The 26171-nt window shown below is 39.3% G+C and overlaps 1 protein-coding gene across 1 annotated transcript in view; it reads left to right on the top strand.

The window, feature by feature from the left end:
• Window positions 1–26171, top strand: part of LOC139756229 (uncharacterized) — a 256352-nt gene that overhangs the window by 182614 nt on the left and 47567 nt on the right. The window contains exon 15 of the mRNA XM_071675386.1: window positions 9244–9470. Coding sequence (XP_071531487.1) covers window positions 9244–9470 — 227 coding nt within the window. The remainder of the gene's footprint in view (window positions 1–9243; window positions 9471–26171) is intronic.

Here is a 26171-nt window from a genome sequence, read left to right as displayed (position 1 = left end):
TTTTTTATACTTTGTCGCTGTCTCCCGCGTTTGCGAGGTAGCGCAAGGAAACAGACGAAAGAAATGGCCCAACCCCCCCCCATACACATGTACATACACACGTCCACACACGCAAATATACATACCTACACAGCTTTCCATGGTTTACCCCAGACGCTTCACATGCCTTGATTCACTCCACTGACAGCACGTCAACCCCTGTATACCACATCGCTCCAATTCACTCTATTCCTTGCCCTCCTTACACCCTCCTGCATGTTCAGGCCCCGATCACACAAAATCTTTTTCACTCCATCTTTCCACCTCCAATTTGGTCTCCCTCTTCTCCTCGTTCCCTCCACCTCCGACACATATATCCTCTTGGTCAATCTTTCCTCACTCATTCTCTCCATGTGCCCAAACCATTTCAAAACACCCTCTTCTGCTCTCTCAACCACGCTCTTTTTATTTCCACACATCTCTCTTACCCTTACGTTACTTACTCGATCAAACCACCTCACACCACACATTGTCCTCAAACATCTCATTTCCAGCACATCCATCCTCCTGCGCACAACTCCATCCACAGCCCACGCCTCGCAACCATACAACATTGTTGGAACCACTATTCCTTCAAACATACCCATTTTTGCTTTCCGAGATAATGTTCTCGACTTCCACACATTTTTCAAGGCTCCCAAAATTTTCGCCCCCTCCCCCACCCTATGATCCACTTCCGCTTCCATGGTTCCATCCGCTGACAGATCCACTCCCAGATATCTAAAACACTTCACTTCCTCCAGTTTTTCTCCATTCAAACTCACCTCCCAATTGACTTGACCCTCAACCCTACTGTACCTAATAACCTTGCTCTTATTCACATTCACTCTTAACTTTCTTCTTCCACACACTTTACCAAACTCAGTCACCAGCTTCTGCAGTTTCTCACATGAATCAGCCACCAGCGCTGTATCATCAGCGAACAACAACTGACTCACTTCCCAAGCTCTCTCATCCCCAACAGACTTCATACTTGCCCCTCTTTCCAGGACTCTTGCATTTACCTCCCTAACAACCCCATCCATAAACAAATTAAACAACCATGGAGACATCACACACCCCTGCCGCAAACCTACATTCACTGAGAACCAATCACTTTCCTCTCTTCCTACACGTACACATGCCTTACATCCTCGATAAAAACTTTTCACTGCTTCTAACAACTTGCCTCCCACACCAGATATCTCCTATTTATTATGAAAATTAACTGACAGTGGAAGCTGAGGGCTGGGCACCCTCCTGTCTTTTATTATCACCTTCCAAAAACGGAAACATAAAAGAGCCAAGTAATGATACACCTTGGAAGGATCATGCCAGAATGTCTGAATGTGTTTAGATATATTCAGGAAAAGAGAAGGATATATACACTCTTAACACAGACCTACCTTTACTTTGAACCTCTCAACCTCCACCCTTCATACTCTTGTATGTCATACTCTCAGCAAGAATTCTTCACTGCATCCAGCAGCACTCCTCTCACACCATATATATGTAGCACTTTCCTCAAGGCATTTCTGTTAGTATATCATACACTTCCTCCAAATCTATGAATGCTATGTGCAAATCCCTCCCTTTCTTTAGGAACTTCTCAGAAATCTTTTTCATGCTTGATCGCCCTTTCCAGTATTAGTGAGGTAGCAGTAGGAAACAGACAGAGAAAGACACATCCACATGTATTTACATATATGCACCTACCTGTACACAAACAGACATACATATAAATACACATACATGTGCAAATATACATGTGAACAAATTTGCCCCACAGGAAGCAGCACAAAATGCACATAGGAAAGGAAAAAAGATTACGCATAGATTTTCTTCTCTTACCCACACTCGATCACCATCCCGTGTTAACGAGGTAGCATTAGGAAACAGTTGAAGAAAGGCCACGTCCACTCGCACTCATTCTCTATCTGCCATGTGTAATGCACTGAAACCACAGCTCCCTATCCACATTCAGGCCCCACAGACCTTTCCATGAGACTTGTATCTCATTAATTCAAGCATTCACGTTTGTTCCCCTTGCCTGTATACAGTGGCACTGAATGCAACATACTAAGCAGTGAAGCCCCAGACTGATGTGGGTAATATGAAAGTGGATCATGGGAGGTGGCTGATCATAAGTGCTTATGTACATGTAATCAAGACAACTAAAGAAACTTTGCACATCAATATTGAAATTCATTTGCCACTTATGAGCTCAGTTCATCAGTGAGTCTGTATATCAGTTTGAAGCTGTAGACATTTGAGTTCATTTGTAAATTTATTGCCCAGCTTTGTATCATCAGCAAAAATTAATATCCTGTAATGCAGCCCATTATCAATATCATTAATTAATACAGGAAAGAGAACCGGTCCCAAGACTTATCTTTGTGGCACTCCACTTGTTACATCTAACCATTCTGAGGCTTGACCATTAATCACTGCTCTTGATTTGTGGCCAGTTAAGCAACTTCCTATCTTCAGTCACTGAAGTACAACCCCATTAATACCATGTGACTTAAGTTTTGCTGGTAGTCTTTGATGTAGAACCTATAGTAAACAGTAAGGAGGCTATAATAGTAGGAGACTTCAAGAGTCCAAACATAAACTGGAGCATGTTAAGAGGTGACCGAGAGGGAGAGAGTGATGGAACTGATTGAAGACACTTTTGTAGAACTGTTGATTAGAAAACCAACTATTGGGAAATACATTCTTGATCTTGTCCTCACCAGTGACACAAACTTGATAAAACTCTTGTGAAGTAGGTGAAAGTTTTTCAGACAGGGATCACAGTTTGATTAGATTAGAGATGAATTTAGATTATGAAATAAATGACAACAAACTCTTGATGCCAGATTACAGCCAAGCAAATTTTAAGAATGTTATGCACAAAATTCGTGGTACCAAATGGATAAAACTTCTTGACGTTTACACAGTAGAGGAAATGTGGAATAATTCTAAAAACACATTACTCAAGATCGAAAATAGACAAATTCCTCGAATTATGAAGAAAACTTACAATAGTTTAAAACCATCCTGGCTGAATAGTTGAATAGAAAGAATAATCCACCAAAAGAAGAAAACATATAAGATATTAAAATCAAAGGGAACCAGTGAAAATCACAAGGAATTAATCAGAATCCAGTGAGAGTTTAGGAAGGTCATAAGACAGAGGAAACACAAGGAAGAAAAAAGAATGTCCTTGAAAGTTAAGAATAATCCTAAGAATTCTTCAAGTATAAGACAAAGGAAGACAGGAAAAGGAATTGGACCATTGCAAAAGGAACATGACACACTAATTACTGACTACTAGGAAATGACTAGCATACTAAATTATTCTTTCAACTCCGTATTCACAAGTGAAGAACACCACAACCAATGAAAATTTTTCAAGAATCTGATGAAGAAGAGTTGAAGGTTAGAGAAATAAAGAGCTCAGAAGTACTTAAATACCTGGACCAATTAAATCCTTACAAATCCGATGGCCCAGATAACTAGGCTCCAAGATTTTTAAAGGCCAGAAGACAGCTGATATACCCCATAAAAAATGTTGAACAAATATGTGCTACATATAAAAAAGGAGACAAAAAGTGTGCCATGAACTACCACCCAATTATTCTTACATCATTTTTAGGTAAAACAATGGAAAAATTGATGAGATAGAATTATTACATTTCTAGAACTTAAAATTATATTGGACAATCAATATGATTTCCGCAATAGAAAATCCTTTATTATACTGAACCGCCGTCTCCCGCGTTTGCGAGGTAGCATAAGGAAACAGAGGAGGAATGGCCCAACCCACCCACATACAGCAAAGCTTTCACTACCTCTTCTCTGTTCACCAAACCATTCTCCCTGACCCTCACACTTCTTACACTACCCCGACGAAAACACCCTATATCTACCACTCGATCATCAAACTCATTCAGCAGACCCTCAAAATATTCACTCCATCCCCTTCTCACTTCATCACTACTTGTTACTACCTTCCCATTTGCCCATTTCACCACTGTTCCCGATTGTTCTCTTGTCTTACACACTTTATTTACCTCCTTCCAAAACATCTTTTTATTCTCCCTAAGATATAATGATACTCTCTCACCCCAACTCTCATTTGCCCTCTTTTTCACCTCTTGCACCTTTCTCTTGGCCTCCTGTTGCTTTCTTTTATACATCTCCCTGTCATTTGCACTACTTTCCTGCAAAAATCAACCAAATTTCTCTCCTCTTTCACTAACAATCTTACTTCTTCATCCCACCACTCACTACCCTTTCTACTCTGCCCACCTCCCACCTTTCTATGCCACATGCATCTTTTGTGCAAGCCGTCACTGCTTCCCTAAATACATCCCATTCTAACCCCCACTCCCTTTACGTCATTTGCACTCAATCTCACGTGGTACTTCCTCACCAAGTCTCCTTTCCAAGCTCATTTACTCTCACTCTCTTCTCCCCAACATTTTTTTATTTATCAAAATTGGGGCAAAAAAATTGCCACGTGATGTAGTATATTTAGATTTCCAAAAGGCTTTCGGTAAAGTACCGCACTTAAAGCACACAAAGCAGACAGAATTGTGAAAAACTTTGTACATGATCAGAGACTGGCTTATCAGAAGAATGCAGCATGTAGTATTAAACGGTGAAGTCTCAGACTGGCTAGATATAACGAATGGTGTGCTACAGGGGTTGGTGCTATCCCCAATCATTTTCATAATATACATTAATGACTTAGAACTTAGTCTCATATCTAAGATCTGCTGACAATACTAAACTAAGAGATGTGCTGAAACAGGTGGGTCTGTGAAATTATTCAAAAGGATCTTAACTTACTAGCAGAGTGGTCAGACAAGTGTAAAGTTATTCACTTTGGAGACAAGAATATGCATTACACCTACAAACTATTTGGAAACTCTTTTAAGTAAAGTAAGTGAAGAAAAGGACCTTGGAGTTGTCATTAGCAACAATCTGAAACACACTAAACAGTGTCAAGCAGCAAGTAAAAAAGGCAACCAAATGTTAGGTTTCATAGCCAGAAACAAGACACCAGAAACAGTTTTCACACTTTATAATTCTCTAGTAAGACCATAGTTTGAATATGTAATCCAATTTTTCTCCCCTAACTATAGAATAGACAAGAAAAAGACGTGCATCTAAATTGATCCCTTCCCTTAGAAGTCTGGCATATGACAAGAGGCTAAAATGATTGGATCTCTTCTCCCTTAAAAAAGCTAGACTTTGTGGCGACTTAATCCAAGTATTCAAAATTCTGAATTAGTTCAGTAAAGTAAACCATGAACATCTTTTCAAACTACAAGAATATACGATTACCAGGACAAGTGGAATAAAGGTCAAAGCTATGTAGAACAGACATGGAAAAAGCTTCTTTTCCTACAGGTGTGTAGAGCAGTGGAATAAGTTAGTCAGACACAATGAATGCTAAGACTGTAAATACCTTCAAAAATCGTTTAGACAAATATTTTACAAATTTAGGTATACTCTGAGAAAAACTCCAGAAATGAAATGTATGAGTGAGAGTGGTAATAGGGACACTAGAAAGCTATTGTGCATCAGTAGGGAGTCAGTGATAGCATAAGAAAAGGAAAAAAAAAATGAAATGGCTTTTTTTTTCTTTTTTTTTTTAAGTCCAGATAGATAACATCAGCTGCTTTACTTTTGTCATACATGTTCATTATATTATAAAAGAAGTCAAGCAGATTTGTCAAACATGAGTGATTTCATTGACAACCATGCTGAGAATCGTTTATTAAGTGGTGGTCCTTTAAATGGTTTGCAATTCCATCTTGAATAATGGTTTCCATTAGTTTTCCAATTAGACGTTAAGCTAATTGGACAATAATTTCCAGGCAGTGGCATTAACTTTTTGAATGTTGATGTTACATTGGCAAACTTCCTATCATCCAGAACTTAACCTGTAGCAAGTGACTTACTGTAAAGGGCTTTCAAGGGCTTAACTGTCTTATTTTTCACTAGCCGTTTTATTTATTTTCATTTCATCAGTTGCTGAAAGTATGTCCTTAGCTTTTATGTCAGTGTGTTTAAGAACTTTTCCCTTTCTTATCAAGAAAACTGGATTCAGGACATGGGTTGTGTCTGTTTGTAAATGCAGATGCATAAAAGTAAATTAGAATTTTTTTATGGCTTTGTTGTCTTGAAACAAGTCACCATTTTTTGTAATTAATAGACCTACTGATGGGTAATGACTCACTTGCTTCTTACTTGTATGTAAAATTCCTTAGGGTTTCTTTCACTATTTCCACACTATATGATTCATGTTGATGTTTTCTTTGTCGTATCTCTCTTATTTTCTCTACACAAATTTATATAACTTTGTCATATTGGTTATTGAGTTCTCTAAGTTTCTTATGAGGTACTTTCTTAGACAGGCATTTTATTATTTTACCTTTCCACCACCTTGGTTAGAAGTACGCCATCTGCAATGCATTGGTATGTATTTTCCTTTTGCTGTTTTGAAGGTTTTTGTGAAGCTTTTCCAAGCTGCATTCGTCATTTTCATTGACTATATCACCCCAGATTTGCCTGTCAAGAGCATCACAAAGATCATTAAAATTTACACATTTAGAATTGGGTATTTTTTTGTGACTGTCATTTTGACCAACATTGCATGCAGCGTTGAAGATGACGTCAAAAGTAATTTGCCGGTGATCACTTGTACTAAAATTTTCTCCAACTTCAACATTGTAGTAAGAACTAAATCCAATATATTTTAATTGCAAATAGGTTTCTCAATTAATTGGATTAGGGCACTGTCAAGCGGATTTTAGTAGAGTCCATGCCCAGAGTTATAGAATCTTGCTCATTACAAATTTCTACTTACTGATCATAGAATCTTTCATCCACTTCCTGTGTCCATGGGGGACCTATAAAGTAGTCCTATCATCATTTTCTAATGTGGTTTATCTTTGATATCTACAAAAATAGTCTACATTCCTAACAACCAGCACTTTTTTCTACAAAATTTAGATGAGCTTTAACAAAGAGCAGGATAGCACTGCCTACTTTAAAGTAGTTTGTCAGGCACCTCACCATGAATAATACATACATTAGATAACCTTACCAACCAATCAACAATACAGTCACCCCCTTTTTTTAATAAATTCCACTGCAATACCATCCAAACCTGCTGCCTTGCCGGCTTTCATCTTCCGCAAAGCTTTTACTACCTCTTCTCTGTTTACCACATCATTTTCCCTAACCCTCTCACTTTGCACACCACCTCGACCAAAACACCCTACATCTGCCACTCTATCATCAAATACATTCAACAAACCTTCCAAATACTCACTCCATCTCCTTCTCACATCACCACTACTTGTTATCACCTCCCCATTAGCCCCCATCAATGAAGTTCCCATTTGCTCCCTTGTCTTATGCACTTTATTTACCTCCTTCCGAAACATCCTTTTATTCTCCCTAAAATTTAATGATACTCTTTCACCCCAACTCTCATTTGCCCTCTTTTTCACCTCTTGCACCTATCTCTTGACCTCCTGCCTCTTTCTTTTACACACACACACACACACACACACACACACACACACACATATCCCTTTCTAACGTTAACACTTCCAGCTCCATAATTTCTCTACTTTATTCCATTCAGTGCTTGACCACACCTGACTTATTTTGACTATGGATTATTGATTCTTAATCATTTTGCATGCTGCAGAATATATTCAGATAACAACTAGGGCTGTCCAATGCTGCAGGGACTGATCCATTATCTTAAGCAAAAATCAAAATAAAGTTTTTTAGAGGACATTAAATACAGTACACAAAAAGGAGGGAAAATATTGTGTTGAAAAAGAAAAGTTCAGAAAAAGTAATACTTCTCAAGTATTTAATCTCTTGAGCTTTCTCCTGATGTCTGCCATGTACCAGTGGCAGGAAGAGGGGTGAGGGAGTGGGGGTGGTTTGTTGAGGGTGATGAAGGGTGACAAATGACCCACTCCAGCAGGCTCCCTTCCCAGACCAGCCAGCAGCGCCACCTTGTCCTGCCTTGCCCATGAAACTAAGCACCTGCACCACTCCAATGCTACACTACCACTGGGATAAATCCGTCACTGCAGTAATGGCCTCTGGGGTGTAGTAGTTAGCATTACTGTGAGACAGTATAGGCTCAAATCCTGGGCTTGGCAGTTGGCTAACACCCAACCCAGGTGTTAATCCTTCCCTCAGGGCTGGTTGATAAATGGGTACCTGGCTTAGGCCGGTGTGTAGGTTTGAGTATGCATACATACATGAGAATAAAGATCAGGTACATATGTACATGGTTAAGAGAAGGGGCAAAGCAAGTGTAAAAATCTTTCCCCATAACCCACAAATAGTACTTTTCTCCTCTTCTAGGCACCTATTAGGTGTGGCTTAATTCCAGCTTCAGTGAATGGTATGACAGTCCCAGCTTTCAGTGAATGATAAGGTTGAATTCCAGCTCTCAGTGAGTGGTATGGCTTAATCCCACTTTTCAATGAATGGTTTGGCTTAATTCCAGCTTTCAGTTTTCACTGAATGGTTTGGCCACATTCCAGCTTCCAATGAATGGTATAGCTTTATTCCACTTTTAAAGGGATGGTATGGCTTCATTCCATCTTACAGTGAATGATATGGATCCATCATTCGGTGAATGGATTGGCTTAATTCCAGGTTTCATGAATGGTATGGCTGAAGCCAATCATTCAGTGAATTGTTTGCTGTAATTCCAGGTTTCAGTGAATGGGTTGACTTAATTCCAGGTTTCATTGAATACTGTGACTTAATTTCAGTATGAGGTATTATATGCTCTAGCCCACAACACAAATGGTAGTATGTTATGAGTCTGGCCTTCCATTATTGTGGACTCATCAGTTCCCTGGGAGTCGTAGGTACCCTGCCATTCGGTGGGACTGTAGGACAGACCTCCATTGTTCCATCTAATTTTTTTGTTATACAAGTTCATGAGCAACTGCTGTTGAGAATTACATGATGGACTTATTCACTGGACACGAGTGTAAGGTGCTGCTGTTCTGTTTTTTTCCCTCCATGACTTGCCATTGCCAGTTGATATTTTTTTTTGAAGCTGGAGGCATACTGGTATTTCAGAGCATAATACAAAAGAATTTTTTTTTTCCAATTTGATTTACATACATGTCATTATCAGAAATTTTGATTTCCTATGTCACAATTTTTCTTTTTTAACAGTGCCAAGTATGTTTGAAAATGAAGGAAATGATGAAGCTATGGAGGCTGAAGATGCTGAGGAGCCTAGTGTAGCTGTGTCATCAGAATCAGCCCTTGGTGTGTGTCCAACCTGTCATGACACCTTCTCTCAGTTTTTCCATCAGGAGACAGAGGAATGGCGTTACCACAATGCTATTCAAGTAGATGGTGTGAACTACCATCCTGCGTGTCATCAGGACATGCTGAGGGTGAGCAGAAACTTTAATTAGTTTTGAAGAATATATGGAAATACAAACTGTTTGGGTGAGCATTTAAGAATACTGACCTTTTCATGTAAAACTTTGTTTATATCTGATTTATGTTTACCATCTGATGCTGTAAGCACCAGCTAAATCCGTATCAACACACTCCATATTGACTGAATTTCACTTCTGCATTCCTATACTCATATATACTTTTGTAATTGTAATACCAATTTGAAACAAACAGCGTTGAGTTCTTTGCTTGTGGAGCAGGTGCGAGGTAGTACAAAGAGGCAAGCAGCCATTAAGTGGTTTCACATGATGAGCCTTTTTGTGAATGATAAGAGAAGACTTTCAGAAGTAAACACGTAAGTTGAAATTAAGTAGCAATATTTAGGAGTATGGATGTGATACTTGGGCCTTGAATAAAAAGAAAAAGAAGAGGGTTAACATTTTGGAAATTAAATGCCTTAGGATAATGTATGATGTGAGATGATCATGAATGGAATGAATGTAAGAGAGGGACATGTAGTAATTGCAGTCTGGTTAAGAAGGCTGACCAGGATGTGTTGAGATGGTTGGGTTGCATGGAGAGGAAGAACTAAAAAAGACTGACTAAGAAGATCTGAGTTAGAAGTGGAGGTAGTGAAGGGAAGTACCTACCTGTGCTAGGATAGGAGAGGTAATGGTAGACCAAGAAGATGGAAAGATGAATTGAAGGAAGGATTAGGGTACTGGTGCCTGAATGTTTATGAGGCTGAGGGGCATGCACAGGATAGAATGAATATGTTAGCAGGGGCTGACATATTGTCATTTACCTGAGCCTAAGCATATGACAGATCAGGGTAAACCATGGAGTTAAGGGTTTAGGGCTAGGTTCTAGTAGGTGGTAGGCTTTAGTTTTGGTACATTTTACTTGACAGGTAGAAAGTGGATGTGTGTAGATGAAGCCATTGTTTGTTCCTGATGCAGCCATGTTGAGGCAGGAAAGACATTAAAGAAAAACAATAGGTGATGAGGTCTTTGATGAGACTGTAATTCCAGTGATACAGCCTCAACAAAGGTGACTTTTCACTTTTGTAATGTTATCGCTTGTGGGTGAAATCTGGAAATGCTCCTAGAGATGCCTTACTTTCCTACCCCAGAGTCCATTCTATCCGTATGAGGCTCCTGTAGCATTCAGAAAGGTGGCCATATCCACTGGTCAGGACCATTGGTCATAAAGTGTTGTGATGTTATGTGTGTATGTGAGCAGAAAGTGCAGAACAGTTGAATAGTAAGTGCCCATTTTCTTCTTTGTGGTATAATGAAATGTCTTTAATCTGGTAATCTCTAGTTTGGAAACTCCCATGGTTTGGAAAAAACAGAATTTACCCTAGTTCCGCAAAATTTCTATCATTTGGAAAATTGCCAGTCTTCCATCAGGTGTTGTGGACATTTTGGTACTTCATGGTTGGCCACTCTACCTAGTGACTTGTATCTGTATGCATGTTCACATGTATACAGAAATCCTCTCCTCCCATTTATGATTTTCCGAAAGAAGGAACGAAGAGATGGGCCAAGTGAGGATATACCCTCTAAGGCTCACTCCTCTGTTCTTAACGCTACCTCGCTAATGCGGGATAAGGCGAATATGTATGAAAAAAATATATATATATACTTTCATATTATATACCATGTAATTTACTGCAAAATGTAGTAAAACAATGCAAAACAGTTATTAAGACTAAGAAACTAAGCGAATATGGAGATAAGTACTGTATAATCGAACAGATCACCTCATCACGAAATCAGACACTGTCAACTGTTGTGACAGCATTGGCATGCACCTAACTTAGTAACTAGTTTTTGTATGTGCATGTATGATCATATATTTTACTGGAAAATGCGATAGAATAATGTATCGAAAAAAATTAAAACAAAGCAAAATTAAAGAATGTCATTATGTAATTCAAGAAGAGTTCGCTTCCTCACAATGAGTTCAGCAGCATTTATCCATTGTAACAGCATGGGCACATGGCTAATGTAGCTACTCATTACTTTATGTTCGTACATGCACATTCACATTCACCTTACACTCACAGTTCATGTTTATTGCAAAAATGTAAGATAAGATGTCTTTATCGTCAAATTGCATCCTAGATACAAAATGAAATTCTTTATGGCTAGAAGCTCAATTCACGGTTAAAAAGTATAAGAATCATAAAATGAAACTATATCACATAAAAGCACCACATAAAATATCAGATAAGGAATTATCTATTGCACTCAGAAGCTAATATTACTGAGGGGTTACAGTGTCTTTAGATGGTTAAATAGTTGAGTGTTTTTTTGTACAAATGATTTCCTGAATTTATTGGTGTGCTGTGTAGGCAGAGACAGTCTTCTTCTTGACCTTAAAGATACATAGTATTGGTGTAGAGGATGAGTGGTATCTCGTATGATGCATGATCTTCACCGGCTTCATTGCACATATTTAGTGTTTTAGTGTTTGCATCCAATTTCCTAGCTTTCTTAAAAATTTTCGCAAGTCTATTTTTATCTTTACTATGTAGCTTGCCATGCAGGCAGTAATTGAAAAACATAAAATTGATTTTGTGTTGACCTTTAAAAAAAGATTGATTATTCCATTGTCCATATGTAAATTGTATAAGATACGTACAAAGTTATCCCAGGGGATAGGGGAGAAAGAATACTTCCCACGCATTTCTCACGTGTCATAGAAGGCGACTAAAGGGGACAGGAGCGGGGGGCTGGAAACCCTCCCCTCCTTGTATTTTAACTTTCTAAAAGGGGAAACAGGAGTCACGCTGGGAGTGCTCATCCTCCTCAAAGGCTCAGATTGGGGTGTCTAAATGTGTGTGGATGTAACCAAGATGAGAAAAAAGGAGAGATAGGTAGTATGTTTGAGGAAAGGAACCTGGATGTTTTGGCTCTGAGTGAAACGAAGCTCAAGGGTAAAGGGGAAGAGTGGTTTGGGAATGTTTGGGGGTAAAGTCAGGGGTTAGTGAGAGGACAAGAGCAAGGGAAGGAATAGCACTACTCCTGAAAGAGGAGTGGTGGGAGTATGTGATAGAGTGTAAGAAAGTAAAATCTAGATTGATACGGGTAAAACTGAAAGTGGATGGAGAGAGATGGGTGATTATTGGTGCATATGCACATGAGCATGAGAAGAAAGATCATGAGAGGCAAGTGTTTTGGGAGAAGCTGAGTGTGTTGGTAGTTTTGATGCATGAGACTGGGTTATAGTGATGTGTGATTTGAATGCAAAGGTGAGTAATGTGGAAGTTGAGGGAATAATTGGTGTACATGGGGTGTTCAGCGTTGTAAATGGAAATGGTGAAGAGCTTGTAGATTTATGTGCTGAAAAAGGACTGGAGATTGGGAATACCTGGTTTAAAAAGAGAGATATACATAAGTATACTATGTAAGTAGGAGAGATGGCCAGAGAGTGTTATTGGATTATGTGTTAATTGATAGGCACACGAAAGAGAGATTTTGGATGTTAATGTGCTGAGAGGTGCAACTGGAGGGATGTCTGATCATTATCTTGTAGAGGCGAAGGTGAAGATTTGTAGAGGTTTTCAGAAAAGAAGAGAGAATGTTGGGGTGAAGAGAATGGTGAGAGTAAGTGAGCTTGGGAAGAAGACTTGTGTAAGAAAGTATCAGGAGAGACTGAGTACAGAATGGAAAAAGGTGAGAACAAAGGGCATCAGGGGAGTTGGGGAGGAATGGGATGTATTTAGGAAAGCAGTGATGGCTTGCGCAAAAGATGCTTGTGGCATGAGAAGCGTCGGAGGTGGGCAGATTAGAAAGGGTAGTGAGTGGTAGGATGAAGAAGTAAGATTATTAGTGAAAGAGAAGAGAGAGGCATTTGAACGATTTTTGCAGGGAAAAAATGCAGTTAAGTGGGAGATGTATAAAAGAAAGAGACAGGAGGTCAACAGAAAGGTGCAAGAGGTGAAAAAGAGGGCAAATGGGAGTTGGGGTGAGAGAGTATCATTAAATTTTAGGGAGAATAAAAAGATGTTTTGGGAGGATGTAAATAAAGTGCGTAAGACAAGGGAATCAGTGGGAACTTCAGTGAAGGGGCTAATGGGGAGGTGATAACAAGTAGTGGTGATGTGAGAAGATGGAGTGAGTATTTTGAAGGTTTGTTGAATGTGTTTGATGATAGAGTGGCAGATATAGGGTGTTTTGGTTGAGGTGGCATGCAAAGTGAGAGGGTTAGGGAAGATGATTTGATAAACAGGGAAGAGGTAGTAAAAGCTCTGTGGAAGATGAAAGCCAGCAAGGCAGTGGGTTTGGATGGTATTGCAGTGGAATTTATTAAAAAAGGGGGTGACTGTATTGTTGACTGGTTGGTAAGGTTATTTAATGTATGTATGACTCATGGTGAGGTGCCTGAGGATTGGCGGAATGCTTGCATGGTGCCATTGTACAAAGGCAAAGGGGATAAAAGTGAGTGCTCAAATTACAGGGGCATAAGTTTGTTGAGTATTCCTGGTAAATTATATGGGAGGGTATTGATTGAGAGGGTGAAGGCATATACAGAGCATCAGATTGGGGAAGAGCAGTGTGGTTTCAGAAGTGGTAGAGGATGTGTGGATCAGGTGTTTGCTTTGAAGAATGTATTTGAGAAATACTATGAAAAGCAAATGGATTTGTATGTAGCATTTGTGGATCTGGAGAAGGCATATGATAAGAGTCGATAGAGATGCTCTGTGGAAGGTATTACGAATATATGGTGTGGGAGGCAAGTTGTTAGAAGCAGTGAAAAGTTTTTATTTAGGATGTAAGGCATGTGTACGTGTAGGAAGAGAGGAAAGTGATTGGTTCTCATTGAATGTAGGTTTGTGGCAGGGAAGTGTGATGTCTCCATGGTTGTTCAGTTTGTTTATGGATGGGGTTGTTAGGGAGGTGAATGCAAGAGTTTTGGAAAAGGGGGCAAGTATGCAGTCTGTTGTGGATGAGAGAGCTTGGGAAGTGAGTCAGTTGTTGTTCGCTGATTATACAGCGCTGATGGCTGATTCGTGTGAGAAACTGCAGAAGCTGGTGACTGAGTTTGGTAAAGTGTGTGAAAGAAGAAAGTTGAGAGTAAATGAGAATAAGAGCAAGGTTATTAGGTACAGAAGGGTTGAGGGACAAGTCATTTGGGAGGTAAGTTTGAATGGAGAAAAACTGGAGGAAGTGAAGTGTTTTAGATATCTGGGAGTGGATTTGGCAGCGGATGGAATCATGGAAACGGAAGTGAATCATAGGGTGGGGGAGGGGGCAAAAGTTCTGGGAGCGCTGAAGAACGTGTGGAAGTCGAGAACATTATCTCGGAAAGCAAAAATGGGTATGTTTGAAGGAATAGTGGTTCCAACAATGTTATATGGTTGCGAGGCGTGGGCTATGGATAGAGCTGTGTGGAGGAGGGTGGATGTGCTGGAAATGAGATGTTTGAGGACAATATGTGATGTGAGGTGGTTTGATCGAGCTAGTAATGTAAGGGTAAGAGAGTTGTGTGGTAACAAAAAGAGTGGTTGAGAGAGCAGAAGAGGGTGTTTTGAAATGGTTTGGTCACATGGAGAGAATGAGTGAGGAAAGATTGATCAAGAGGATATATGTATCAGAGGTGGAGGGAACGAGGAGAAGTGGGAGACCAAATTGGAGGTGAAAAGATGGAGTGAAAAAGATTTTGAGTGATCAGGGCTGAACATACAGGAGGGTGAAAGGCGTGCAAGGACTAGAGTGAATTGGAACAACGTGGTATACCGGGGTTGACGTGCTGTCAGTGGATTGAACCAGGGCATGTGAAGCATCTGGGATAAACCAAGGAAAGTTCTGTGGGGCCTGGATGTGGAAAGGGGGCTGTGGTTTCGGTGCATTATTACATGACAGCTAGAGACTGAGTGTGAACGAAAGTGGCCTTTGTTGTCTTTTCCTAGCGGTACCTCGTGCACATGAGGGGGGAGGGGGTTGTTATTTCATGTGTGGCAGGGTGGCAATGGGAATAAATAAAGGCAGACAGTATGAATTATGTACATGTGGATATATGTATATGTCTTTGAGTGTATATATATGTATACATTGAGATGTATAGGTATGTATATGTGCGTGTGTGGACATGTATGTATATACATGTGTATGTGGGTGGGTTGGGCTCTTCTTTCATCTGTTAGCTTGCGCTACCTTGCTAACGTGGGAGACAGAATCAAAGTAAAATAATAATGATAAACGTACAAAGTGCAATCGTTCATTACCTTTCATGTACACCATATCAGTATTTGCACCACCTTTTGACTAGTCATCTATGATAAAGCTTAGATACTTGTACTGACTCACTCTTTCTACATTTTTATATTCAATTGTAATTAAATCTGGGATATGTAGTTTTTGTCCTAAAATGTATTATCATCTCTTTAGTTTTCTTTACATTCAAGCACAGATGATTTGTTTCACACTCAACAAAGCTGTGCAATATAATCATTAAAATTATCATTTACAATTTTCTTATGATTTCTGTATCATCAGCATGTTTTGAAATAGTGCAGTCGCTAAAAACATTTCTACAGTTATCATTATGCAAACTAAACAAAGTGGGGACATAACACATCTCTGGAGTACACTTATATTTATTTATTTATTTTGCTCTGTCGCTGTCTCCCGCGTTAGCGAGGTAGTGCAAGGAAACAGACGAAAGAATGGCCCAACCTACCCACATACACATGTATATACATACATGTCCACACATGCAAATATACATACCTATACATCTAAATGTATACATATATATATACACACACAGACATACACATGTACATAATTCATACTGTCTGCCTTTATTCATTCCCATCGCCACCTCCCCACATATGAAATAACAACCCCCTCCCCCCTTGTGTGCGAGGTAGCGCTAGGAAAGACAACAAAGGCCACATTCGTTCACACTCAGTCTCTAGCTGTCATGTAATAATGCACCGAAACCACAGCTCCCTTTCCACATCCAGGCCCCACAGAACTTTCCATGGTTTACCCCAAATGCTTCACATGCCCTGGTTCAATCCATTGACAGCACGTCAACCCCGGTATACCACATTGTTCCAATTCACTCTATTCCTTGCATGCCTTTCACCCTCCTGCATGTTCAGGCCCCGATCACTCAAAATTTTTTTCACTCCATCTTTCCACCTCCAATTTGGTCTCCCACTTCTCCTCGTTCCCTCCACCTCTGACACATATATCCTCTTGGTCAATCTTTCCTCACTCATTCTCTCCATGTGACCAAACCATTTCAAAATACCCTCTTCTGCTCTCTCAACCACATTCTTTTTGTTACCACACATCTCTCTTAACCTATTATTACTTACTCGATCAAACCACCTCACACCACATATTGTCCTCAAACATCTCATTTCCAGCACATCCACCCTCCTGCGCACAACCCTATCCATAGCCCATGCCTCGCAACCATACAACATTGTTAGAACCACTATTCCTTCAAACATACCCATTTTTGCTTTCCGAGATAATGTTCTCGACTTCCACACATTCTTCAACGCTCCCAGAACTTTTGCCCCCTCCCCCACCCTATGATTCACTTCTGCTTCCATGGTTCCATCCGCTGCCAAATCCACTCCCAGATATCTAAAACACTTCACTTCCTCCAGTTTTTCTCCATTCAAACTTACCTCCCAATTGACTTGACCCTTAACCCTTCTGTACCTAATAACCTTGCTCTTATTCACATTTACTCTCAACTTTCTTCTTTCACACACTTTACCAAACTCAGTCACCAGCTTCTGCAGTTTCTCACATGAATCAGCCACCAGCGCTGTATAATCAGCGAACAACAACTGACTCACCTCCCAAGCTCTCTCATCCACAACAGACTGCATACTTGCCCCCTTTTCCAAAACTCTTGCATTCACCTCCCTAACAACCCCATCCATAAACAAATTAAACAACCATGGAGACATCACACACCCCTGTGCAAACCTACATTTACTGAGAACCAATCACTTTCCTCTCTTCCTACACGTACACATGCCTTACATCCTAAATAAAAACTTTTCACTGCTTCTAACAACTTGCCTCCCACACCATATATTCTTAATACCTTCCACAGAGCATCTCTATCAACTCTTATCATATGCCTTCTCCAGATCCACAAATGCTACATACAAATCCATTTGCTTTTCTAAGTATTTCTCACATACATTCTTCAAAGCAAACACCTGATCCACATATCCTCTACCACTTCTGAAACCACACTGCTCTTCCCCAATCTGATGCTCTGTACATGCCTTCACCCTCTCAATCAATACCCTCCCATATACTTTACCAGGAATACTCAACAAACTTATACCTCTGTAATTTAAGCACTCATTCTTATCCCCTTTGCCTTTGTACAATGGCACTATACAAGCATTCTGCCAATCCTCAGGCACCTCACCATGAATCATACATACATTAAATAACCTTACCAACCAGTCAACAATACAGTCACCCCCTTTTTTAATAAATTCCACTGCAATACCATCCAAACCCACTGCCTTGCCGGCTTTCATCTTCCACAATGCTTTTACTACCTCTTCTCTGTTTACCAAATCATTTTTCCTAACCCTCTCACTTTGCACACCACCTCAACCAAAACACCCTTTATCTGCCACTCTATCATCAAACACATTCAACAAACCTTCAAAATACTCACTCCATCTCCTTCTCACATCACCACTACTTGTTATCACCTCCCCATATGCCCCGTTCACTTAAGTTCCCATTGATTCTCTTGTCTTACACACTTTATTTACCTCCTTCCAAAACATCCTTTTATTCTCCCTAAAATTTAATGATACTCTCTCACCCCATCTCTCATTTGCCCTCTTTTTCACCTCTTGCACCTTTCTGTTGACCTCCTGCCTCTTTCTTTTATACCTCTCCCACTCATTTGCATTATTCCCCTGCAAAAATCATCCAAATGCCTCTCTCTTCTCTTTCACTAATAATCTTACCTCTTCATCCTACCGCTCACTACCCTTTCTAATCTGCCCACCTCCCACGCTTCTCATGCCACAAGCATCTTTTGTGCAAGCCATCACTGCTTCCCTAAATACATCCCATTCCTCCCCCACTCCCCTTACCTCCTTTGTTCTCACCTTTTTCCATTCCATACTCAGTCTCTCCTGATACTTCCTCACACAAGTCTCCTTCCCAAGCTCACTTACTCTCACCATTCTCTTCACCCCAACATTCTCTCTTCTTTTCTGAAAACCTCTACAAATCTTCACCTTTGCCTCCACAAGATAATGATCAGACATCCCTCCAGTTGCACCTCTCAGCACAGTAACATCCAAAAGTCTCTCTTTCGCGCGCCTATTAATTAACACATAATCCAATAATGCTCTCTGGCCATCTCTCCTACTTACATACGTATACTTATGTATATCTCTCTTTTTAAACCAGGTATTCCCAATCACCAGTCCTTTTTCAGCACATAAATCTACAAGCTCTTCACCATTTCCATTTACAACACTGAACACCCCATGTATACCAATTATTCCCTCAACTCCCACATTACTCAAACTTTGCATTCAAATCACCCATCACTATAACCCGGTCTCGTGCATCAAAACCACTAACACAATCACTCAGCTGCTCCCAAAACACTTGCCCCTCATGATCTTTTTTCTCATGCCCAGGTGCCTATGCACCCATCTATCTCCATCAACTTTCAGTTTTACCTATATCAATCTAGAGTTTACTTTCGTACACCCTATCGCATACTCCCACCACTCTTCTTTCAGGAGTAGTGCTACTCCTTCCCTTGCTCTTGTCCTCTCACTAACCCCTGACTTTACTCCCAAGACATTCCCAAACCACTCTTCCCCTTTACCCTTGAGTTTCATTTCACTCAGAGCCTAAACATCCAGGTTCCTTTCCTCAAGCATACTACCTATCTCTCCTTTTTTCTCATCTTGGTTACATCCACACACATTTAGACACCCCAATCTGAGCCTTTGAGGAGGATGAGCACTCCCCGTATGACTCCCTCTCCTGTTGTGTTAGTAAAAATTATGTTGAACTTAATGTTATCTATCTTGGTAACACATCCCTGGGGTGCACCTGCATTGATAGAAATTATGTTGAACTTAACATTATCTATCTTGGTATACTGTGGCCTCTGTGTTAAAAGAGTTGAAGGTCCATTTCATTAAGTTAGAGTTTACATCTGTCTCTAATATTTATTTAATAAAATATGTCTCTTGGATTGTGTTAAAGGCAGAGCTAAAATCAGTGTATAAGATTCTTGCTTATGAGTTATGTCTGTCTAGATGTTTGCTAATCTCATTCATAAAAGTCAAACTTACATTCTGCACACTCCTATTTTTACAATATGCATACTGCAGTGGATCTCTGATATTATCTATGCTATTACACAAATAGTTTTTCATTGTCTTCAAGACATTTCATAATATTTGACATAACAATAGGTGTAAAATTGTTGAACACTTTAGGAAATGAGATTCAGGCAATTGGCCTAATTTCTGACAATTTCCATATGGTAGGTGCTACCTCTTGATCTATTAATTCCTGAAATAGTTGCTGAAGTATGGGTGCTAGTTGTTCAGCACAACACTGTAGTGCCTTGGCTGGCACACTGTCTTGTCCAGTGGCCTTTCCAGGCCTAATATGCTTCAGGGACTGCAACACATGTTTGTATGATATCACGATTCTTTCATCATTTCTTTCTCAGGTAACTGACATAACATTTCTGCACTTCAGAAAATTATTTCTTTCAAATTTTTTAAAAAATGAATTTATATCATTCACATATGTATCAATGTTTTCTGACTCAGGCACGTTCAGTTTTTATTACAACCACATAATGTTTTTAAGCCTTTCCACACATCTTTCATGCAATGTGTTCTAAATACCCCTCAACCTTTTTTCCTGTACACTTTTTTAATCCAGTAGTTTCTTGTTTAATTGTTTTTGCATTAATTTTAACTGAGCATGATCTCCATTTTGTATGATTCTGCATTTCTCATTGAGCATATTTTTCAGTTATTTGTTTACCCAAGGATTGTTGTTGGGATGGAAAGCTATTTCTTGACACTATCATATCAAAATAAAGATGAAAATAAGAGTAAAAGATGTGCAATTTGTATTAAGATTTGCTCCATCTTGCAGAACTAGCCAGTTAGTACATTCACTGCATCATTGTAGATATAAGCTACTTTCAGCATCCTATTTTCTAATTGTTACCTTTTTACATTTTTGTCTTTTCAACACTTGTGTATAGGTTGGTACACAAAACAGCATGTTGTGATCTCCATTTCCGAGAGGGGACCTTTTCAAAACATGATAGCTGTTTTATATATTGCAATACATCTTATCAAGAGTATTGATTTCCCAAGTAGTGCATTTTATTGGTTGATAATATGTTGGAACACTGTCTTTAAAATAACCGATTAAGATCACCTTAGATTATCCTTGTGCTCTCCGAGCATTGATTTTCTTATTTCATCACAGTTTTCCAACAGTCTATTTGCTTCTGATTTGTCTGCATCTGGGGGATGTACACAGTGAAAAAGATAACTTTGCCAAATTCCCAGGGAAGGTAAAAGAGCCGATATGATATCTTCATGAATTCAGTGTCTTTATCACAGTAGGTTTCTTTGACTGTTATCTGTGTACACCATTTGTCATTCATGTGAACAGCTCCTCCACCTCCTCGTTCGTTGACAGTACCTCTTCTGTCTGATCTTAGCAGCATAAAACCGTCTGTTCACTGTGCTATCAGCATCCTGGTCTTATAGCCAGTTTTCTGTGAGAACAGTTACTGCACTATCCCTTATTCATGTAGGTATTTACAATTGTACAAACAGCTCATCAATATTGTTTTGAATAGGCCATATATTACTGAAAGTTACAGTGGGTAGCATTGTTTGTGTGCCGCTTCTCACATGCGCCTGGATTCCCGTTTCTACCTCTCTTACAGTTTTGGTAATGTGTACATGTTCTTTCCTGTACATCACCATGGTTTATGTATACCTCCAGCTGTTTTAGATTGCTAACAATCAAAGCAGGTGGAAGGGTGTTCACTGGCGGGCGTAGGGCAAGGAGGGCAGTTTAGCTATATTGGATGTTTACGTTCATGGCAGCAGTCACAGTCCACAGCACCAACAGTTTGTCATTCCACATGTTCAAAAGATCCACTAGACATTCATAATCAATTTGTTCAAAACCACACAGGTGAAATATTGTATTGGCAGGCTAAAAGACAAGATAAGAACAGAGCTCCTTCTCCATGGCAGCCAACAAGCAGCGCCATCTACTATAAGACAACAATTAAGACTGAGATAATGGGCAGAAATAGAGAATGTCATTGTATAAGTAAAGGAGAGAATGCTTCATAATGAAAGTAACAGCATTTGGCCCTTGTAACAGCGAAGGCTTGCGGCTAACGTATTGACTCTTTCTTATACATACATATTTATTCATATTTACCTTACATTAATAATTTATATAATTTCCTATGAATTGCAACAGAACAGTATATAAAACACTTGTTAAAACTAAGAAAGAGAGGAAAAATAGAGAACATTATTGTGTAAGTGAGAAAGATATTGCTTCCTTATGATGAGTTAAGCCACAGGCAGCTGTTGTCACATTTTGGACATGAGGCTAACATCACAGTTCCTTTTAGTATGTACATCTGCATACACCTGACACTTATTGTTCATGTAATTGACTGCAAAATTTAATAGATAAAACAATACTAAAAACATAAAAATGAAGCAGATACAGAGAATTTTATTGAATATTCAGTTGTAATCTTGTATCATTTGAGCTGTCTATGAATCCTCTTGTAGACATGGTCTACTACCAGGGTCAACATCCTTGTTCAGTTCAATGGATTCCAAGAAAAGATTTCTGCTTGAAAAAGATAGGGTTTTAGTGGGATGGGAAAAAGTGAGTTGAAAATATTAATATTCTGCACTGACTTTGACTCCTGTCAAGGCATCATTTATCCACTTGTTAATTTATTGTTCTGAATCAATCTCAACAGAAAATTGATACTCTGCTGTACTATAATATCGATGGAAATTTTCCATCACTCCCCATATGCTTATAACCATACTCTCCTCTACCCTGGGACCACCAACCATGATGCTGTCAGTCCCACATCTGCAATCTGCCTATTTATACACTCCACCTAGCTAAGTATTAGTATATGCAGAAAAACCTGTTATAAACAGTTCAAGACAACAGAATGTTCAAACCAATTGATGAATTTCAGTTTTTGGTTGGTTACCCTCAAATAGAAAGAAATAGAAATTAAAAAAAGATATGTAAAAATATTTCACATCACACAACATTTCCTGCATTGGTGAGGTAGTGTCAAGAACAGATGGGTGACCTTTAGCAGGAAAAATCCTCACTTGGCCACCTTATCTGTTTCTTCTTTTGGGAAAATAAAACAAGGGGAGGAAACCAATCCCCCTGCAGGCTCCCACCCCATTTAGTCGTCTTCTACAACTCATAGAGAATACATAGGAAGTATTATTTCTTCCTTTGGTAGACTAAATTGGAGGTGGAAGGATGGAGTGAAAAAGATTTTGAGCGATTGGGACCTGAACTTACAGGAGGGTGAGAGGCGTGCAAGGAATAGAGTGAATTTGAACGATGTGGTATCCCGGGGTCGACATACTGTCAGTGGACTGGACCAGGGCTTGTGAAACATCTGGGGTGAACCATGGAAAGGTCTGTGGGGCCTGTATGTGGATAGGGAGCTGTGGTTTTGGTGCAGTACACCACGACAGCTAGAGACTGTGTGAATGAATTTGTCCTTTTTTTATCTGTTTTCCTGGCGCCACCTCACTGGAGCAGGGGGTAGTAATGCTGTTTCCTGTGGGAAAGGCTAGCGCCGGGAATGGATGAAGGCAAGCATGAATATATACATGTATATATATGTATATATCTGTGTATATGTATGTATGGGCATTTATGTATATATACATGTATGTATATGAGTGGATGGGCTGTTTTTTGTCTTTTTCCTGGCGTTACCTCTCTGAGGCGGGAAACATCATTCAATTATCGGTGTTTTTCATACTATTCGCCGTTTCCCACGTTAGTGAGGTAGCATTAAGAACAGAGGACTGAGCCTTTGAAGGAAATCCTCACTTGGCCCCCTTCTCTGTTCCTTCTTTCTGAAAATTAAAAATGAGAGGGGAGGATTTCTAGCCCTCCGCTCACTCCCCTTTTAGTCACCTTCTTCAACACACAGGGAATACGTGGGAAGTATTCTTTCTCCCTTATATTTATTTCATTATACTTGATTGCTGTTTCCCACATCAGCAAGTTAGTGCCAGGAAACAGACGAAGAAAGAATGGTCCATCCACTTATGTATACATAAATGCCCATACATGCACATATACATACAAATACATGTACCTAATATACATGCACATATGCAGACATATATACACATGTACGTATTCATGCTTGGTTGCCTTCATCCATTCATGGTGCTTCCTTATTCCACTGGAAACATCATCGCTACCCCCTGCATCAGCAAGGTAGCACCAGGAAAACAGACAAAAAAGGCCACATTCATTCACACTCAGTCTCCAGCTGTCATGTGTAATGTACTGAAACCACAGCTCCCTTCCCACATCCAGGCCCCACAAACCTTTCCATGGTTTACCCCAGAAGCTTCACATGCCCTGTCCATTGACAGTACATCAACCCTGGAATACCACATCATTCTAATTCACTCTATTCCTTGTATGCCTCCTACTTTGCCTTGTTCCCTCCACTTCTGACATTCACATCCTCTTTGTCAACCTTTCCTCACTCATTTTCTCCTTGTGTCTAAACCATTTCAGCAGACCCTCTTCTGTCTGTGTGAATGTGTAGCATTAATGAGATAGCCTTGATTAGGGTACTCTGTTACCCATGTTTTTTCAGCTAACACAAAAATCAAAAGAGATGTATTTTGTTCTTTGAGATCCCTGAAGTATAGCCTTTAATTCTGTAACAGAAAAATTAATGTATTATATTGAATTTTATTTTTGCAACCTCTGAATGTAGATAAGAAAAGATATGCTTGCACCAGAGGGGTTAAAGAAGAAATATTACTGGTATATATGTGATGTTTTTGTGTGTCTTCTTAATTAAAGGTTTTTTTTATCTTTACAACATTAATTCTTCCCGATCTCCTTTCCCAGATGAGTTAGTTTTTCTGTGTTCACTTATAGGACTGTCTTTTTCAATATGAAAAGTAGGATTGATAGGATCCCATTTTGTGTATAGTAAGCTCCCCTGGTCACAGGTGATGGATAGGTTTGCTAGTAATGTCTCATCACCATTGATAATTGTGAGCCTTGTAAGAATTATCAAAGGTACTGTACTTCTGTTTGAGCTCTGCTAGTTCATTTTTGATTGCTTTGTAATTTCTTTTCTTGTGAGTGTCATCCTTTGCTCAGCCTTTGTAGGTAGTATTTTTTAAGCTTGTAGTTTTTTTTTCATGTTCATTTTATTCTGGTTGAGAGATACTTGATCATCTCTGAAGTAGAAGCTGCAGTTCTGTATTTCAGTTTTTATTTGTATTTTATGCTAAGGATACCATAGCTATTGCTGGTTTTGGGTTTTACAAGGAGTTTTGTCCCAAGTATGTTAAGGCTCTTCACATGGATGGGTAAAGTTTTAAAAGTTATCTATTAGTCTTTGTAGATTCTGAAAAGTTTAAGTCTGGATCTTCAGAAACTGAGTTTGTTCTTTAGGGATATTCCTTGAACTTTGAAAACTTATTTGCATATCTATTTCTCTTTCTGATAAAGTAACTTTTTTTTTTTTTTTTAGTTCTTTTATCTCCTTCAATGATTTTAACATTCCCTCACTCCCTGACATATTTTGCTAATCGTATGCACTTCCCAGTAATCTCTTTTTGTGCTATTGGAAAAGCACTTTTGTCTTTGAACAATTTATCGACTAACCATCGGAACATTTTTCAAGGATGCATCTGTCAGGTCATTTAATGATGGATCCCATCCTGTCCAGTTCTAAGGCACTGACTGGCACTAACTTGCAGCTTTGTTGGATTTCCTTTTGAATATTAGGTTTAGTTATTATGCTCAAGAATTGAATGATCAGACTTAAGATAAGTTTGTGGTAGACCTCATGTTCTAAAGTTCTGTTCTGTTTTCGTCATCATAACCTTATGTCCTCTTTGCTAAAGTAATTGTGGACCAGTTTGCTCCCTGATTTTTGACATTACATTTTAAAGTGGTTCATCAGTTTTCAATGGGAGACTCCCCTTCCTCATCTTTACCTTCAAACACAGAATATCTCCTGTGCACACTATCAGAAATCTGTTGTTTGGAGTCCTCATCTGAAATAACACAAGAGGTAATCAGTTCACTCAATGCATCCTCGTATCTGTGTTATATTCTCTCTCTCCTCAGTTTACCTTTAAGACTATTGATGTCAATAAAGATACAGTTGCTGTGAGACACCATAAAATTTTCTGCATACTATGAGGTGCTTGCAAGCCACAGTCTGATGCCTTTATTATATTATGTTTGACAGTGAAGTTGGTAATTCTCCAGATTTGTGACTATCTAGCCCCAAAATTTTATGAGAAACTTTTCCCTCCTCTAGATAGCATTAACCTTTGTCACCATGAGAAGCATTTTAGTGCTTCAGAGGTTCTT

The sequence above is a fragment of the Panulirus ornatus genome, chromosome 21 (assembly GCF_036320965.1).
Source record: "Panulirus ornatus isolate Po-2019 chromosome 21, ASM3632096v1, whole genome shotgun sequence".
Taxonomy (NCBI): domain Eukaryota; kingdom Metazoa; phylum Arthropoda; class Malacostraca; order Decapoda; family Palinuridae; genus Panulirus; species Panulirus ornatus.
The sequence above is the reverse complement of the archived record's forward strand: the minus strand, read 5'-3'. Positions and strand labels throughout refer to the sequence as shown.